The 19,440-nt window shown below is 50.3% G+C and overlaps 1 protein-coding gene across 2 annotated transcripts in view; it reads left to right on the top strand.

The window, feature by feature from the left end:
* GSN (gelsolin) overlaps positions 1-19,440 on the top strand; it is a 56,649-nt gene that overhangs the window by 3,405 nt on the left and 33,804 nt on the right. Inside the window, exon 2 of one of the 2 annotated variants that reach the window (XM_082657113.1) lies at positions 8,542-8,630. Coding sequence is in view for 1 of the 2 variants with exons in the window: in XM_082657112.1 (XP_082513238.1) it covers positions 13,123-13,164 (42 nt within the window). In the remaining variant the exon portion in view is untranslated. Of the gene's footprint in view, positions 1-8,541; positions 8,631-13,107; positions 13,165-19,440 lie in introns of those variants that run through there. The other variant, XM_082657112.1, reaches the window with a different exon arrangement.

The following is a 19,440-nucleotide window of genomic DNA, read 5'->3' as shown; positions in this document are numbered from 1 at the left end:
ACTCAGAGAGTTAGCAGGGGGCCCAGCCAGGCCCAGTCTCCCTCCTTTCACCATTTGAGCCCATGCTCTGGAAAGCTTTCTGAGGAAGCCAGGAAGAGTGGGCACCCCTCTTGCCCCACGGTTATTTCCTGAGAAAATGCTGGCAGAAGCAGGGAAAACCAGGTCCCAGGAGCTATGCATTTTGGGGGGGAGGGAAAGAAAGAGACCAGTGTTCAGGCAGCTGGGGGATGTTAAGTAAAAATATCTCCTCCCTTTCAACTGAGTGAGCCTGTGTCATATTTCAGCCTGGTGTGGTTTGAGAGTTTGGAGACCACAGGCAGGCTGGGTTCCTGCTGCTCTCCAGTTTTTCTTCCCCACTCTCCACCCCCGGCTGTAGACTGACTGCTCCCCCCTGCCCTGCCTGGGACCACATCAACAATTTAAGGGCAGGGCAGAGGACAGCAGTAGGCGTGGTGGGCAAGGCTGGACAGCAGAAGGCCTGGGCTTGGGTCCTGGTTTTGCCACTGACAAACTACTGGGTGACTTGAGCTAATCCTTGCCTTCCTCTGGGCCCCGGTGTCCTCCTGGCACTAGGGGGGTGGATAGAATAACATCAGGCTTTCCCAGCTCTGGTGGCCTCTGAGTCAGGGCTTTGTGCTCAGTGCAGGAACATGGGACCCGCACGTCTGTAAGCATAAAGTGAGCCCACAGCAATCATTTTTGTTTAAGTGACTTGCACCAGTGCCAGCTGGAGATTCAGCTACTGTTCATAAATTTGGTCTTTGTGTGTTGAATTGGTTGCCCATTTGACAGATAGGGAAGTTGAGGCCTAGGATTCATTCATGTATCCTAGTTCCTGTTCCATAAGCAATAAGGATGAGGGCCCCTGTCTGTAGTATTCTTACTGTCTGTGTTCACTTTTTGTCTTCACTGCCTTGTTTAATCTTTTAACAGCTCTACTAGGGAGGAGATATTGACTCAGTTTTACAGATAAGGAAATTGATGTTCAGCCTAGAGAGCTGAAATGCCTTACTTTCTCTTTTTTGAGCCTCACGGTAGCCCTGAGGTTGTTATGGGTCCCATTTCACAGATGAGGAAACTGAGGCCTGGAGATGTGAGCTCTCATGCCCAGGGGTCCCCAGGGACCACGTGGCCAGTTAGGTTCCTTCCCAGGCCCCCCATCCTACTCCTTCCAATACCTTGCTGATTCTGCTTCAGAACCTCTTACATTCAATGCTTGGACTCAGGGGTAACAGTTTTCTTCCTGGGCTGTAATGTATCCCTGAAACATGCTCTTCCCAAGGGGGCTCCAGCAGCAGTTAGAGCTGCAGAGCTTCTCAGGGAACTCGGATGAAGGCGCCGCAGAGCTTCTCAGGGAACTCGGATGAAGGCGCCACCGCACCAGTGGGAGTAGATTTATTTATTCTGCTGAACTGGTTAAGCAAACAACCTTATTTCTTTCCAGCTTCAGCAAGGATATCATCTGGGCTCCGCTTATTTGCCAGACAAAGAATATACACCCGGTATATGTGAGCCTTCAGGGTGGGGCTTGGCCCTTAATTTTCCTTTTATAGTGGCTGTGGCTGTGCTGGGCCCTTGGTGGGTACTCAGTAAATACCAGTTAATTTGGGGGGAGTGGCAAAGTGGTATGGGTGGGATACCCATGGGATATGGGTACTTTTCCCCGCCTCTTCCAATGACTTTTTTTCTTGTTCTAAATATAACTCTTTATGATAGAAAATCTAGAAAATAAAAATAGCATAAAAAAATAAGAACTGTCCATAATTCTGCCAACATGAGATAATCGCCGCTAACATTTGGGTGCATTTCCTTCCTGATATTTTCAGCACATTTTTTTTTTTTTACCCCCATATAATTGTGGTCATACCACATTTGTAATCTTCTATTCTTTTCAATTTTTTTCCAACATTATAACATAAATATTTTTTCATGTTATTTAGTACTCTAAATTTAATTTTTAAAAGAGTTTTAAAAGTATACTTACTCAGCCATAAAAAGAAACGAAATTGAGTTATTTGTAGTGAGGTGGATGGACCTAGAGACTGTCATACAGAGTGAAGTAAGTCAGGAAGAGAAAAACAAATACCGTATGCTAACACATATGTATGGAATAAAAAAAAAATGGTCATGAAGAACCTAGGGGCAGGACGGGAATAAAGATGCAGACCTACTAGAGAATGGACCTGAGGACACGAGGAGGGGGAAGGGTAAGCTGGGACAAAGTGAGAGAGTGGCATGGACATATATACACTACCAAATGTAAAATAGATAGCTAGTGGGAAGCAGCCGCATAGCACAGGGAGATCAGCTCGGCGCTTTGTGACCATCTAGAGGGGTGGGATAGGGAGAGTGGGAGGGAGACGCAAGAGGGAGGAGATATGGGGATGTATGTATTATGTATAGCTGATTCACTTTGTTATAAAGCAGAAACTAATACGCCATTGTAAAGCAATTATACTCCAATAAAGATGTTAAAAAATAAAAAATGATTAGAAAACAAAAGTATATTCTACCTAAGTAGATAAATGCATGTTTATTTAAAATCTTTCATTCCAATAGTCTGGGGGAATTAAAGAAGTGAAATAATGCATTTTATTTGTAAAAAACAAGTTTTACGTTTTTATTATTAAAATGATAAATGCTGACCTGATTTTTTATTATTCTCTATTATTGTATCTATGGTGTGAATTGTTCACTTAACTGATCCTGTATTATTAGGCATCCAGGCTGTTCATAAACAATCCTGCAATGAACATTCTAGTGCATAAATTATTCCTCTTTCATTATTTTCTACAAGAGAGCCCAAGAAATGAAGTTGTTGGGTCAAAAATGATGTATTTACAGCTTTTGCTACATTTTGCCAAATTGCTACCCTTGAAAGGTTGTAGCAGTTCTTTATTTCCACCAGCCATTCACAAGGATGGCAGCATTCTTTAAGGAGCATTGGAAGCTGGTTATCAAAAGGCAAGCTGTCCTGTTAGAAGGCTCAGGGACCATTTTCCTGAAACATCTACTTCATTTCTTCATTTAGCAAATACAGGCATAAGTTGGAGGTATTGTGGGTTCGATTCCAGATCACTACAATAAAGTGAATATTGCAAGAGAGCGTGTCACACAAGGTTTTTGGTTTCATAGCTCATGTGAAAGTTATGTTTACACTATACTGTAGTCTATTAAGTGTGCAATAGCATTCTGTCTAAAAAAAAAAATGTACATACCTTAATTCAAAAATGCTTTATTGCTAAAAAATGCTACCCATCATCTGAGACTTCAGCGAGTCGTAGTAGTAACAGCAAAGATCATTGATGACAGGTCACCATCACAAATATAATAATCATGAAAAAGTCTGAAATATGGCGAGAATTACCAAAATGTGACACAGAGACACAAAGTGAGCAAATGTTGTTGGGAGAATGATGCCACAAGGCCATTTGCTCGAAGGGTGCCACACACCTTCAATTTGTGAAAAACACAGTATCTATGAAGCACAATAAACAGAAGTGCAATATAACGAGGTATGCCTGTAGATCTGCACAGTTCAGCATCAGTAAGGGATGACGATTAAGATCCCAGGCTGAAGAGGCAGAGAGGATCTGTTCTCACTCCAGTTTCTGCTTGGCACTTGCCATAAGACCTTGAGCTTGTGCCCGGTCACTGCTCTGCCTCCATGCTTAGGACAGAGGGACTTGCCTTTTTGTTTCCAGTGCAGAGACTTTGTTGTGATTGTGGTCACCCTCTGCTGAAGGCTTCTCTCCTGACTGCCTCCTCGCCTTGAAACCGTTTCCAGATTCCGACCATAACGGCTGGACCTCGGGAGTTGCTTGGTCCCACCTCCTCACTCCATGGCCAGGGATGCTAATGCCCAGAGAGAGCAAGTGAATTTCCTAAAGCACAAAGCAAGTTCTCTGATTTCTGCTCCACCACTTGTGAGATTTCAAAAGTTCTGGTCTAAACCGAAAGGATTTCAGTTATTATTAAACCCAAGACCTGGGAAGAAAGGAACTTGGTCATGGTCAGACCCCGAGTCTGTCCTGGCAGTGTTGTCCTGTGAAAGTCATTTTCCTCTCTAGCCGGTTTCCGCCACTGTGAAATGGGGATGGGCACCTTCTCTGGTCTGCCTGGGTCTACTTTTCCACCAGTCAAAGGCTTAATCACAAGATCCAGCGGCAGGTCTTGGTCTCTTGATTGTGCATCCTAAAGTGGGTGACCTCAAGCTTTTTGAGGTCAGTGGTGCAGACGTTAGGGCAGAGACTTAATATTACGACATAAAAAAAGATGCCTTTGGACCCTTTCTCTCCTCGGGGGAAGGGTTTTGTTAACAATGTTGCAGTTGGTTGTAAGGGATGTTCTAGAGCATCTCAAACTTATCTTGCACACAAATCACCTGGGGATTTTGTGAAAATGCGATTCTGGTTCCATAGGTCTGGAGTGGGGCCTGATACTCTGCATTTCTAACAGGCTTGCAGGTAATGCAGGTGTTGCTGGGTCAGGGACCACACTTTGCACAGTAAGGTTCTAAATCCTTTGGTAAGGGCCCAGACTAGAGCCCACATCTCTTGATGTCTTCTCTTTGAGGTTCTTTCTACCCATCGTGTTTGCCTCCCTCCTCTCTTCACAACACTGAGTTGAACTGTATTTGGTCCACAGTTATGAGTTTCTAGAATCTGAACAGCCCTTGAAATATTTTGCTACCTAATTGCAGAGCGAGGTAGGGCTCTTCTTCAGGAGAGAGTGACTCAGTAGGAAGCCATCTGAAGGGGGAGAAATACAGCTGAAGGACCTAGCATTTGGCATAAACATTTCCACCAGAAGTTTTTATACTCAAGATTATAAATATTATTCTTTTGTAGCTGTAGGCTGCAAACTACAGCCCCGGGGAAGCCCCAGCCTGTTTTTGTATGTCTCTAAGCTAAGAATGGTTTTTACATTTTTTTAGATGTAAAGATGTAAAAAAGAAAATCCAAAACTAAACAAGGAAGAATATGAAACAGAGAGGGTATGTGCCTGCAAAGCCTAAAATACTCACTCTCTGGCTCTTTACTGTCAAAGTTTGCTAACCCCGGTCTAGAGTAAGTGGAGCTTTATATTTTTCTCTAGTGAGCGAGAGGCCCAGCCTTATAGCTTGAAATTTAGTGAGACCAAGGTATCGGGGAGGCAGCCTGACTTGATGGGAGCTGGCCCGACATCTTAGCTGTGTGACCCTGAGCACATCGCTTCACCTCTCTGAACTTCTGCTCTTCCTTCACAAAATAGGGACTGTGACATCTGCTGGCTGAGTTATTGTGAGGATGAGACATGGTGTATGTAAGGAATTTAACACTTGGTAGGTGCTCAAAAAATGACAGCTGTTGTCATTGGGGCGGCCATTTGAACCCTTCTGGCGTTACTGGACAGATAACACGTTGCCCCCACCAAATCTGAGGGTCCTCCCAGCGAGCTGGGAGCAGTCTTTTAGGATAGAACACCTCTGTTCCAGCCTCCCCCAACCACCACCCCCCCCTCCAGGGCAGAAAGCTCCTCTTCAGCCACCCGGACAGATGGGGTTCCTGGTGCTTGTACGCTTTCACTAACGGCAAGCTCTCTGCTCACTCTTTCCACTTGTGGGCAGCTCTGACTATTAGAAAGTGCTTCTCTCCCTCCCTAAGATATAATTCAGCAAACAGGCACCACGCGAGCCCCAGACTGGGACAGTGAGTACTGGAAGGACACTTCCTCTTTATGGCTCCATCCAACATGTGGGTGGTAGACTCGAGCTAGTGGTTTATGGACCTTGTTTCTAAGTTGTGGCAGCCTTAAGGTCCAAAATGGAAAACAGACCAACTTGGAGTTAGCTGGAGCTAATTCTAAACCCAGTTGAGTTTGAAACTCTGGGGCTCTCGGTGTCCAGAGCCTGGAAAAGAGTGTAATGCTCTTTCTGCCCATAGATGGCAGCACCTGTACCCTTTGCCGTCTCTGTGAACGCGTGTGCGCATGAGTGTTTATGCACGTGTGCACACACGTGTACACGCATGTGTGCATGCATGTGATTTACCAGTTTTTTCCTTCGATGAATCTTGAGCTGTGGTGGCCCTAGACTAGGCGCTGGGATAGCCAGGAGCAGGTCTTGGTCTGATGGGGGAGGCTGACTTGGAAACAGACCATTAACAGTGTGACAGGGGAGATGGGTGGTGGCTCAGAGGAGCTCAGCCTCATGGGGGAAGGGGAAGTTAGAGGAGAGCTCTTGGAGGAAAGCTGGGCTTGATCATGAGCGGGAGAAAAGAACAGGAGGGATGGAAGAGAGTTTGGGAACAGAGGAAACAGTCTGTGCAAAGATTACAGGAAGATTCAAGGAACAGAGTGCAGCTGCCTCTGGCTGGAGCTTGGAGGGGTGTGGGTGGAAGACAGGAACTGATGAGAGCTGAGGCTCAAGGCGCTGATGGGGGCAGATCGTAAAAGGCTTTGAAAGGTTCGCTGAGGATCTTGTGTTTTACCTGGGGGCTGTCGGGGAGCCATGGTCGAGTCTGAGCAGAGGAGTAACAGTGGTCTGGGCTTGCTTTGTAGGCGAGGAGAGAGGAAGCAGGAGGACCAGGTAGGAAGCACTGCAGTATGCCAGGTGAGAGGCAATGGTGCCTGGACCAAAATGTTGGCAGTCGGGGTGGGGAGAAGTGGATGCATTAGGGTAGAACCAGCAGGCAGTTTTGCAGCTGAGCGTGACAGAGCAGGGAAGACTGAAGAGGTGGGTGCCTCGGTGTCTGGCCTGGCCCCGTGTGTACATGGTGGGTGACGGTGCTGATGCTGAGATGGAGAGCATTGAGGGTGAAACAGGTGGCACTTGGGAACAAATGCAGCACTGCCGGTGAGGATGAGCGTGAGATTTGGAGGTGTGTCAGAGAAGGGGGCTGGATTTGAAAGGTTTGTCCTCAGGGAGTTAACAGAAAGTGGGATGTCATTAGTCATTTGCAGGAACCCAGCTCTACTTTGATCTATCCCGTGGAACTGGGAAGTTTCTGTGGAATTCTTTGAAGAGGGCCCATGGAGGTGGCATTTAGGGGCATCTAGGTCATGGGGCCCAGATAAGCGCCCAACCTCTTTCCAGATCCCTTGCTATGCACTGGTGCCACTCACAATGCAGACATCCTCAGGACTGTCTGAGCCATTTACTGTCAGCTAAGAATAGGGTTCATTTGTGTCTTAATCCCAGGAGCCTGCAGGGCTCCACTGCATTTGGAATCTTGGACTGTCTCCCCTTGGCTTGGAGGTTTGTGCAGAGAAATTTACCAGTTCAGGCAGGAGCGAGTGTGCTCAGCTGCTCCCTGAATGTGGATGAGCTGTGAATGGGTCTGGGAGTGAGGTAGGGTGACGATCCAGGTTGTCCCTGAAAGTGTGGGAGCTGAAAGACTGGGCTGCACTATCTACTCTGGGGCCGGCGTAGGCTGGCCCTTCGTTTAGTCATCCAGCATATACCCACTGGTCCTGCTGTTTGCTAGGTCACGTGCCAGCGCTGGAGTTTCAAAGGCAAAACAGTCTAATGGAGCTCACAGTTTGATGGGAGAGAGAGACCCATCACCAGATAGTGATAATACAGTCTTACAATAATAGAGCAATGCTAAGCATAGAGGTGGGGACATGGCATGTAAACAGCTTGGGTCCCCAATCTGCACCAGTACAGGATGAGAAAGATATAATTTTTAGAAAAAGGCTTAGAGATTAATAATCAGAGTAAGCACATACACTGTTCAAAACCCTAGACATATGTTATCTCATTTAATCCTCATAATGAGCCTATGGGATAGGTTCTAACATAATCCCTCTTTTACAGAGAAGAAAACTGGGACTCAGAAAGATGAAGGAACTTGGTTAAGTTACATATTAGTTAAATGAGGGGCCATTTTTGTCTAACTCCAGGATCTTGAACCACAGCTCTGAAGGTGACCATAAGCTAAATTCAGTCATGCAGTGAGGTTACCTTCAATGCTCATGGGACTTTAGGCTGCATTAATAGAGGCATGATATCTAGAATGATGGAGGTGAGAATTCTGCTTGCCCTGCCCTGGATAGAGCTCGGCTAAATGTTGAATTCTGAGCCTTGTGCCGTCAGTAGGGACCGGGTTCATTTGAAGTAGATCAGGGAAGCAGGGGGAGGGAACCAGACACCTTGATCTCAGGAAGAGCTGGAGGAAGGGGGGTGTACAACTTGCAGAAGACTTGAGGGGCCCAGGGTCATTGTCTTCAAGTCTCTATGGAGACATTGGGAAACAGGGTGGCAGACCTGTTCTGGGTGACCCCAGAGGGTAGAGTTAGGACTAGTGTGTATGAGGCATGGGAAGAGAGATCTTAGCACATCCTTGTGACAAGCCTTTTAACCAGCCAGACTCTCCAACAGAAGGTCTTGCAGCCTTGGCAGGAAGTGAGTGCCCCGTGGCTGGAGGTGTGCAAGTAGGGGCTATGTGACCTTGGTGTGGAGGGGGGGTGGGGATTGGGGACGAGTGGAAGTATCAAATGGGGCTTTGACCAGATGACCTTGAGCCCCTGACCCGGGGAGTCTTGGCCCTTTCTTTACAGGTGGTGCTGATAACGTCCTGTACCGTGCTTCCGCCTTGGTCCTGACACCTCCCAACAGGAGCAACCGTCTTCACCCAGCAGCCTGCAAGGTAGGTAGAGCAGTGCAGACACCCCGGCGTCCTTCTAAACCTAGCCCTGGCTGCCCAGGGGAGTCTGGAGGGGACTGTGGAAGCAGCTGCTGGTCGCCACAAGTGGATTCAAAGGCAGTCGCCGAGGTTTTTCTAGTAAGGCTCAGCGAATGCTTCTGCTCATTACTTCATTTACCCCTCACGGTCCCTTGAGAGGGAGGCCAGACAAGGGTGATCCCGTGGGGAAGAGGCAAGAACTGGGCTGGGTGCCAGGGCTCCTGGGCCCCGAGCCTGGCTGTGCTGCTTGCGTGCTGGGTGACTGTGGGAAAGCGCTTTCCCTCTCAAGGCCTCTGTTAGCGCTTCTGTAAGAGGGTGGACTCCCGTGAGGAGGAGGTGTAGGAATTCTTTGGAGAGGTGAGAAAAGCTGGGGTACGGCTGCCAAGGAGGCTCCAGGCTTGTTGACCCTAGGAGGAGTGAGAAGTGTGAGTCATGGGGAAAGTGGATGAGTCATACCCACCTGGGATGGCCGGCAGGGCGGGGCCCGCCTGACTATCAGGTTCACAGGTGACCCGCTGAAGGAGGCTGAGAGGCAGGGGGTGGAGTGCAGAGTCCTCGGCTGGAAGCAGGAGACCTGGTTCAGGTGCCAGCTCGGGTCTCGGTTTCTCTGCCTATAAAATGGGTGCATTGGTCTCCCCCACTCACCTAACAAGGTTGTCGTGAGTACTGCACAAGCTCATAGATGCTGAAGGGCTTTGTGAGCTGTGGAAAGGGGAAGTATCAGCCCTAGGGGAATAACCCAGCTTCCAGTGTCGGAACAGAAAGAAGTGAGTTTGTGATAGCAACCCTGCGGAGAGCCTGGAAAACACCCCTCCAGGTCATGACATCACCCTTAGCTGCCAAAAGGAGAAGGGGCTGAATGCCTCAGGGCTGACTCATCCTTGCAGCCCAGCTGGCTTGGGGGGGGGGGTGGTGGGGGGTGTGTGTGGTGGTGACACGACAAGCCAACTGCAGCTGGAGCTGTTCCTCTTTCCCCAAGCTTAGATGAAAGGGTCTTCCGATGGTCTCCAGAATGTTGTGTCCTCAAAGCTGGGGATTCCTACAAGGCCTGCTGGGTCCTGAGAGGGGGACTTGTCCAATTGTAGCCGTATCCCGAGGGGTCTAGATGAAGGGGCAGCCCTGAAGCTGCCCAGATAGGAGGGATGGGGGCCGTCTTGGTTCTGATGCTCCTGATTTTGAGACCGAGCCCCGACAACTCCCAGAGCCGAAGTGCCTCAGAGTGATCCGTCACCAGAAAGAGTTATGCTGTGTTAATGCTTTTGGTGACAATGACACAGGAGCCATCTTCTGCTTTCCCACTTCTGCAGAAGTGAGCACCCACCGAGCGCATACCTGTCAGCTGAGGGCTTTACGTGTTCACCCCTTCCCTCCTCCATCCCTGTGCTGTACCCTACCTCACGCCCACCTCTGATGGGACCCCGCCGGTGACCTCCTCCTTGTCAAAATCCAGTGGTGTTTCCTCCGCTCTCCATGTCCTACCTCTCTGGAGCCTCGGGTACCTCCTCCTTCTGGAAGCTCTCTCTTCTTTTTGCTTCTGGTGGGCTGCACCGTTCACTTTATCTCCTACTTCTCTGACCTTCCTAATCAGGGCCCTGGTTTTTCTCCTCAAACATTCAGCAGGATTCTGACTACTTCTTTCTCGAGTTACACGTATAATAACATAGTTACTATATATACGATACTATAGTAACGTAGTTCATTCATTCGTTCATTCATTCATGCCTGCATTCACCTGACAGAAATTTGGGCCCTGGACTGGGTGATGGAGAATCAGCAACGAACGAGATTTTTCCAGCCCTCATGGTCTTACCGTCTTGGGTCTTACATACATTGTTCTACACATAACAAATTCATTCTTTCCTCAGCTATGAAGGAAAGGACCAGCGTCATGGGAGCATATGGGATTGGGTGGGTGTGATGGGATCTTGTCTGGACAGATGAGGGAGGCCTTCCTGAAAACCCTCAGACCTGAAGAAGAAGTAGAAGGTGGCTGAGTGGGTAGGGACAGAGCCCCAGGCAGAGGGAACAGCATGAGTGTGGCCTTGAGGAACTCAAAGAAGGGAGCACGACGAGAGAAGGGCCTGGAGACCAGGCAGCACCTTGGTCGTGTGGGCCCTTGGGGACCTTGGTTAGGGTTTGGACTTTTTCCTAGACCCCTGGGGAACCACTGGAAGTTTTAAAGTAGGGGAGAAGTTTGCCCTGATTTCATTATTAGAACCCTTGAAAGAGAGTCAGAAGCCCCACCCTGATGAGCCCCGAGGCTGTAATTTCTGGCTCTTCCACACTGTGGCATCCTGACGCTGTTCGTCAGTAGAAGGCTTGGTGTTGGGCAGCCCTGAAATGTGTACTGGGTAGTATTCTCTGGGCTCCTTGCATTTTTTTCATTGCTGAACTTCTGCACTGGGGAGAGGAGGTGAATCAGACCCTGTCCTGCCCTGGGAGATCCAGACCTGCGGTGGCTGATGCCTGGGGCCCTGGGAGCCGCAGAGGGCTTCCCCCTGAGTCAGGCGCGAGGCTGAGAGGATGGGCATTCCAGGCAAGGGAGGTGCCCGTGCAAAGGCTTGGCCCCCTGCTGGAACCTCTGTGCTTGGGGACTAGTGAGCAGAGTGGCTAAAGCAGGAGGGTGGGGTTGAGGTGGGGAGACTGGGAGAGCGCGCGCGCGCGCGGGAGAGGCTTCGAACGCAGGGTCCTGATCCTCTGGGTGTCAGGGAGCCGTGGCAGGTCTCGAGCTGAGCAGTGGCTTGAGCAATGGGATTTGAGAACAATCAGCTGTTGGTGGGAGGCAGAGGGGAGGGCGGATCGAAGGGGCAACAGTGTGAACTGGTTGGAGAGAATGAGTATCCCTGGGTGAAGCCTTGTCAGTCCCACCCACCTACACACACACAGTCAAATGCTCTGTGCCTCTTTCTGTTCTGTGTCCTGTTGGGTCATTCCCCCGTCGGCTGGCCCTCCTGAGCTGTTTCGCTGGGGTTTGGTTACACCCTGGGCTCCAGAGGCAAGCAGGTCTGAGCATCACTCTGGCTCTGACTTGCTATTTGCCCCTTGACATGTCCTTTAACCCCTTTCAGCCTCAGTTTCCTCATCTGTGAAATGGGGGTGATATTAGGGTTGTTGAGGATTAATGATGGGGAAGTAAAGTCCTAAGCATATGCCTGGTACCTAGTGGTGGCTTGGTTATCTTTATTTCCCTGTTGGTTGGTAATGGCCCAGTCTTTGTCATGATCTGCCCCTTTGGGAGGCCTCCTCTGTGGCCATAAATCTGTAATGTGAACTGGAAACAAGGTGTCCCCAGAAGCCCTGAAGGGAGCCTATAGTGGGATGCCGAGTGGTTTGGAGATGCCTTTACACTTCCCCCACTGGGGTGTGGCACGGGGCTGGGCTCCGAGAGCTGGACCAGGTCTTAGCTGTCTTTTAGCACCAGCACTCAGCACAAGACTGGCCTATCATGGTTCTCATAAATACTAAACAAACAAAAAAAATTTTTAATTAAAATAAAGTCATAGACCTCAGGCATCCATCTACCAGCACCTTCATCTTATGACTGAGGAATCTGGGGCCCAGAGAGGGATAGTGACTCCTCCAAGGTCACCCAGCCCTTCAGTGGCATGGCTTGGGTCTGTCTCAAGTATTTATTGCAATTCTAATTTTTAAAATACTGACAGGACTTCCCTGGTGGCGCAGTGGTTGAGAATCTGCCTGCTAATGCAGGGGACACGGGTTCGAGCCCTGGTCTGGGAAGATCCCACATGCCGCGGAGCATCTAGGCCCGTGAGCCACAACTACTGAGCCTGCGCGTCTGGAGCCTGCGCTCCGCAACAAGAGAGGCCACGACAGTGAGAGGCCCGTGCACCGCGATGAAGAGTGGCCCCCGCTCGCCACAACTAGAAAAAGCCCTCGCACAGAAACGAAGACCCAACACAGCCAAACATAAAAAAATAAATTAATTAAAAGAAGGCTCAACATTTAAAAAAAAAAAATACTGACCATTTCAAAGTTCCCAAGTAGACTGGGAAAGGGGTAACAATGTCCCCTAGACAATTCTGGGGAGCATCCTGGCTAGAAGGGCCCCAAGGATATCAAGTGCAACCTCCCAGTTTACATTTGGGGAGACTGAGGCCCAGAGAGAGGTAGTGACTTGCTCGGCGTCCCCAGAGAGCGGAAAGCAGAGGAGCAGCCACAAGGCCCATTTCCAGTAGCCTGCAGTAGGTGGGTGGGCTCTTCTCCCAGCCCACTGCCTCGTGTTTAAGAAAGCGAATTAGAGCATGAGCAGTCGTGTCCTGAGGAAGTTTGGGGTTTTAACTGTGTCAAGGCGAAGGAGCATTTCTGGAACTGTGTGCCTGTGGAGTTGGGCCTGGCACAGCTATTTCAGACTAAGCCGCAGGGCCCTATTTATAGGCCGATGTGATTAGATTGATGTGGTCAGGAGAGGCCCGCCTGTCCTCTGCCCAGCCCAGCTATGGTGGAGGAAGAGGCCCTCAGGGGCGACGCTGACCCATGGGTGAGTAGCAAGGGATCTAGGGTCGTCCCCAAGGCCTGCTTGGAAGAGGAGCTCCGGGGAGGCCTCAGGGGAAGTCCCAGCCCTGACTCCCAGTTCATCCGCCAGCCAGGCCCTCTGCAGAGATGAAACCAGCTCCGAGCTTATTCTCTCCGGGCTTAAAAAATCCTCCACTGCCTCAGATCAGGCCAGGACCCCTAGCAGTCAGGCCGCTCCAGTGTTTACCCACCAGGTCTTAACCCCAGGCATGCCTCGCCAGTGCTTGCATTTTCCAGTGGGGGCACACCTCCGAGCGTTTGCTTTTGCTGTTCCCTCCGCCTGGCGTGCTGGTTCCCTGTTCCCCAAAGACAAACCTCCATTCATCCTTCAAGACCCTGCTCAGATGCTCCTTTGTGGTTCATCAGGCCCTGGGCGCTTCCTGCCTTGTGTTCCTGCTGCCTAGAGCCATTTGGGTGAATACCCAAGTTCCTGTGTGTGCCCCACTGGGCCGGGGAGTCCTGAGGCAGGACCTGACACAGGGAAGAAAGGAGAAAATCATGTGTGGTTGAGCCCCTACCGGGCCATTGACCTTACACGGTTTATGAGACAAGATCAGCATGCCACGCTACGCGGTAGGTATTTTTAAAAGGAGTGAGAGTAGCACTTTGGAGTCAGATAGCCCTGGGTTTGGACTCTGCTCTGTACTTCCTAACTGTGTAACTTTGGGCTGAACCTTTCTGGGTCTCAGTTTCCCCATCTGTAAAATGGGCATGATGCTAGCCATGAGTTTTGGGGAAGCATTGTCAGCAAGACAAAGCTGAGAAGGACTTATCCTGTTGCCTGGCCCACATTGAGCTTCTATGTGCAGGAGCAGGTGTTATTTACTCAGGGGAAACTGAGGTCGGAGCAGGGAAGCGCCTTCTCTAGGGCTCAGTGGTAGAGAGGAAAGACCAAGTCTTGGGGTCCCAGCTTCCAACTCCATCCTGTATTCTCCTCCCCTTCCTCTTTTAACCCCCTGGGCCTATTCTGTTCCCCAGATCAGGGGAAGCTTTGTTTGGGGATTGTTTTTCCTAAGAAGTTTCCTCTCCCGTGCCCTTGGATGACTCAGAGCCCTGAGTCACCAGGAGGCTGAGGGCCAGGGAGGAGTGGGGCGGGAGGAGGAGGGAAGGAGAGAAGGAACCAGGAAGCGGCCCCAATTCCAGCCCAGGCCCTCCCACTGCTTGATGGACTAGATCTGGCAAGTCCCCAGTGCTGCCTGGCCTCAGTTTCCCCAAGTGCGAGAGGAGATGTTGGGCTTTGATGAGCGTTTCCCAGTCCAGGTTGAGCCTCATCACCCCAGGTTTCCAGGCCCCACCCCGAGCTATAGACAGACGCTGGGCGTGGGGTTTTCAGGAGCTCCGCAGGTAACTCTGCTGCACACCTGGTCTGTAGAGGTGTTTGGGAACCATGTGGCTCATGGCTGCTTTCCCCTGGGCCTCAGAGGGGCTGCTCAGCCTCTGCTTGACCGTCAGCACGAACTCACGGAGAGCACTTTTCTTGCCGAATGCCTTGGCGGAATGGTGCCCGGGAAGCGCATGGGCTTTAAAAAACCAAAACCAAAACCAGCTTTATTGCAGTATAACTTACGTAAATTGCTGGAGTAAGTTTACATATAATTTACATACATATAATTCACTGGTTTTAATTAATTCAGTAATTTTTAGTAAACTTACATGAGGGATGCCAGTGTCACCACAATCCAGTTTGAGAACATTTTTATCACCCCTCATCACCCCTAAAAGGTGCCTGTGCCTGCTGGCCAGCACTCTGCACACCCACCTCCTAGCCCACCACTAATCTACTTTCTGTCCCTCTGGACGCCCAGACCTGTGTGCAACTCCCAGCTTCACCCTTTCTGGCTGTGTGACCTCCTGCAGGTTTTCGCCCCTCCCTGAGCCTTGGATTTCTCTCCCGTAGGGGAGGAGGCATAGCCTCCTTGTAGCTCTTTGGTTGAATTGGACTAACGTGATAGAGTGTCTGATGCACAGTAGGGGCTGGGGTCGAGCGAGCCTGGTAGGCAGCACACAGGACGTGGTACAGATACGTGGGCACCGTTGTAACAATACAGCAAACGTCTGATAGACTCACTGTGTGTCAGGCACTGGGCTAAGCCCTGTAATTGCTATATCTCCTTCAATCCCCACGACAAGACTTCTTAGGTAAATGTCAATATCATTTCCATTTTATAGCCAAAGAAACTGAGGCACTGAGAAGGGGAGTAACTTTTGCAAGGTCGTGTAGGTAACGGTTGATAGTACTAGGAGTCTGTCCCAGAGCCTGTCCTCCTTGACCTTCACACAACAGACGGGAATCATGGCGCAAGGGACACAGTGTGTGAACCCAGGGCAAGGTTTATGGCATACACTTCCAAGGGACAGGGCCTGCGACAGTGGACGTGGGATTCAAAAGATGATAGATAGCACAGATCTTCCTTAACTTAAAATGGGGTTACGTCCCAATAAGTTGAAAATATCTTAAGTCAAAATGCATTTAATACACCTAACCTACCTTGCCTTCACATGTCATAGCTTAGCCTAGCCTACCTTACATGTGCTCAGAACACTTACATTAGCCTACACTTGGGCAAGATCTAACACAAAGCCTACTTTATAATAAAGTGTTGATTATCTCATGTAATTTGTTGAATACTGTCTTGACGGTGAAAAAACAGAATGGTTGTCTGGGTGCAGAATCGTTATGAGTGTACCGGTTGTTTCCTCTGGTGATCGCGTGGCTGTCTGGGAGCGGCCGCAGCCCAGCATCACAACAGAGAATAGTACAGCATATCGCTAGCCCAGGAAAGATCAAAATTCAAAATTGAAAGCACTTTTTTTTTTTTAAGTCTTTATTGAATTTGTTACAATATTGCTTCTGTTTTATGTTTTGGTTTTTTGGCCACGAGGCACGTGGGATCTTAGTCCCCCTACCAGGTTTCTAGGGAATGTGTATTGCTTTTGCACGGTTGTAAAGTCCCAGAATCCTAAGTTGGACCATCACAAGTCAGGGACCGTCTATACAGAGTACATCACACAGCAGAAGTGACATGGTGCATGGTGTGTGATCCAAGCTGTAAGTGACATGGGACGCAGCACGTGGACTGTGCACCAGGGTACACAGGCAGGACAAGGTATGAGGAACACAGGGTCTGGTATGGGACACAGAGAACACGGTGTATGGGACGCTGGACGTGGTTCAAAGTATATGACGCAAGAACAAGGTCCCCAGGGTATAGGGTTTGATGTACAGCAACGCGGCACAGAGGGTCCTTTTTTCATGTCAGTGCCTGGGGCCCCAGCATGTGGCAGCAGGAGCCAATTTTCTCCTCTCACAAAGGCCTGTCTGGTTTGTCTCCTCCTCTCTGCCTCTTTGGTTGCCAAAGAGTGGGAGTGTCCCAGAGGACTGGAGCTCAGAGTCCCCCCCCCACCAGCTCAGACAGGGGTCAAGGCTTGGGGCCAAGTTCATGGCTCAGGAAGAGCCTGCCAGGCCCCCAGGTCCCCTCTGTCAGAAGCAGCTGTGAGCCCCTGTTGGCTGGGCCGGAGCCGGGTAATTTTCCTCTAAGCCGTCCTCCCTCCTGCTTCCCTCCCTGGCTGCCACTGCGGCTGTGAGCGCGTCTTAGTTGCGGGGCTTAAGGGAGAGAGAGCCCCTACGGCTGCTGGGGCAGAGGAGCCCATCCCTACCAGCTGCTGTCAGAGTGGGGGAAACGGAGGTGCAGGTGCAGCGGGGAGGCTGTGGCTCCCGCGCTAGCATTGCCCAAGCCCTCCTGGCACCTGACGCTCACTCCCTTACCTTGTCTCATCTGCACAAGGCCTCCAATAGCCTGATGAGGAGACTGAAGCTCAGAGAGGCAAAGAGCTTGCCTGAGGTCATGCAGTCAGAGCCACAGCTGAGGCTAGACCCCCCACCCTCAGCTCTCCGGGAGGCAGGAAGTATAGAGGCAAGAGGTGTCGCAGAGGGTGTCGGGGGGAAGGTGAAGGGGGTTGTCAGTGGGTGATGAGGCTGCAAGAGCGTGTAGGTACCAGATCCCAGAGGGCCTTAAAACCCAAGCTGAGGAGTCCTGACTTCTTTCAGTTTGCACTGGGGTCCGTGGAAGGGTCTTGAGCAGGGAATGATGTGATCCCTGTGGATAAAGGGAGAGTCGAAGGCACTGAGGAAGCTGGTGCAGTGGTTCCAGAGAAAAGATGGGAACCCTGAACCAGGACAGTGTCTGGGAGGCGGGAGAGGGAAGTGAGTGTGAATGGGGAGTATGTGGGGTTGAGCGTCTCTGCTCTGGCCTCAGCCCTTGTGTATGGCCTGGTGGGATGACTCTGGAGTGTCCCAGAGGGTTCTGGAAGCCCTCAGAGGGCTTGATGATGCGGGTCATTGGGCAGGTGCCTGGATGGAGGTGAGGCTGGGAGAACATCTGGGGAAAGGAGACAGCACCGTTCCGGAGCGCTGTCATGTGCTAGGCACTGTGCTTTGTGGACTGGATCTCATTCATTTCTTCCAGCTGGTTACGATTATTCACTGAGCTGGGAAAGGAACAAAAGGGTTCCAGTACTATACCTCTGTTTGTGTTTAAGAGGGGAAAGTACGTTTTAAAAAGCCTTATTAAAATTGAAGTGATTAGTAAGGATAAAAAATATCTTTGAATCTCTGGTAGTTCTATTGTAGTTAAAAGTTTGAGATAAATTGCAGAGAGTTTCTAATCATGCTATAGCATTTGGAGTTTTTCCATAACTGATTTTTACTAGTGTCAAGTTCCAGCAAGCCTGTGAGATAGTCTGGCTTTTCTATACCCAGGGACACAGGTTCAGAGAGGTTGAGTCACTTGCAGGGTCACCTAGGTAGTAAGAGACAGGGCTGGGATCGGGCAGTGACTCCAGAGCCCTTGTGCCTTGGGGTGGGAGGAGACCAGAGGAGAGGGGAGGGCATCATAACGAGGTTTGTGGATGGGGTGGGAGGCAAGGGGGGCTCTTGAAGTGCTGGATTGAGGCCCCCTCCTAAGAAGCCTTCCTATCCTTGGCACCAGCCATCCCTCCAGGTCTCTGGGCCTTGGCTGGGACCCTCCAGTCCTACCCTGCTTTGGATGCAAGGATGCAGAGATAGAAGTCAAGGGTGGGTATGGGGGCCAGTGGGCTGTTGGTTTCCGGGGCCTGGACACATGCCGGGCGCTTGTCTTTGGGTGTTGCAGTTACTGAGCGCTTGCTGTGTGCTAATAAGCACAGTGCTGGGAGCTCCTTCAACCCTCCTCCCAGATGACCCCCAGGGTAGGACTCATCACCGCATTTTATAGAGGAGGAAATTGAAACACTGCAGAAGGGCCATTGGCCCAAGTCCCCCCCCGCTCCCCGAGGTAGGGATTTGGGCTCTGTCCAAACTCAGCCTGGATATTATCTTGTCTTCCCTTGGATGGAAGGTTGTGCACCCCTCACCCTACTGGTCATTCTTGGTATCCCGAGCTCACCTAAGCTCTGCTCCTGGATTCTGCTCCTGGATTCTGGACTCTCTCCTCTGTCCTGAACCTGCCCCCTTTGTGTTTCTTGGAAGTTCTGCCTGCAAGGTACAAACTGACACCCAGAAGATGGGCTCCTGTTTACAGGAGGTCTTGGCTGTCACTGGCTGTGCAAAGCTTGGGGACAGAGAAAGGCTTCACTTGGAGCCTGCAGCAGGAGGGATATGTCACCGTCTTCTGAGGTCCTGTCATGGTGATTATTGGCCTAGGGAGCTGGGTCCTGCTGAAGGATGAACTTGATCCCCAGACAGACAGTGGGGGACCTTGACCAGATGCTCAAACATTGTTTGCCTTTTGCTGTTTCTTTCAGAATCTTAAAGTCCCAGGGCCTGAAGTGTCCTTAGAAATGGGCTGCTTTGCTCATCATCTGAATCCCCTTGGCTGGGTCACCACTGGGCCACTCATTATCTCTCTGGAAGAGGGGGAAGGAAACCGGCATTTTTGAACTGTCTTATGCCAGGCATGGTCCTAGGATCTTCCACATTTATGGTCTCATTCAGTGCTCTCCACTCACCTTTGAGAAAAACATTTTAACACTGATTTTATACATAAGGAACTTGAGTGTCAGAGAGAGAGAGAGAGAGAGAGAGAGATTGAGAGAGAGAGAGAGAGAGAGATTGAGAGAGAGAGAGAGAGAGAGAGAGAGAGATGCTTCCTAGCCCCCAGCAAACAACCACCACAGCTTCCTCTATATGTGCATAGGCTAGGCCAAGCCCTGTGCTAAGCCCCAAATGTATTTTTACCTTACGACATTCTCACAGCAACTCTGG

This window comes from Grampus griseus (assembly GCF_964374135.1).
Source record: "Grampus griseus genome assembly, chromosome: 6".
Classification (NCBI taxonomy): Eukaryota; Metazoa; Chordata; class Mammalia; order Artiodactyla; family Delphinidae; genus Grampus; species Grampus griseus.
The sequence above is the reverse complement of the archived record's forward strand: the minus strand, read 5'-3'. Positions and strand labels throughout refer to the sequence as shown.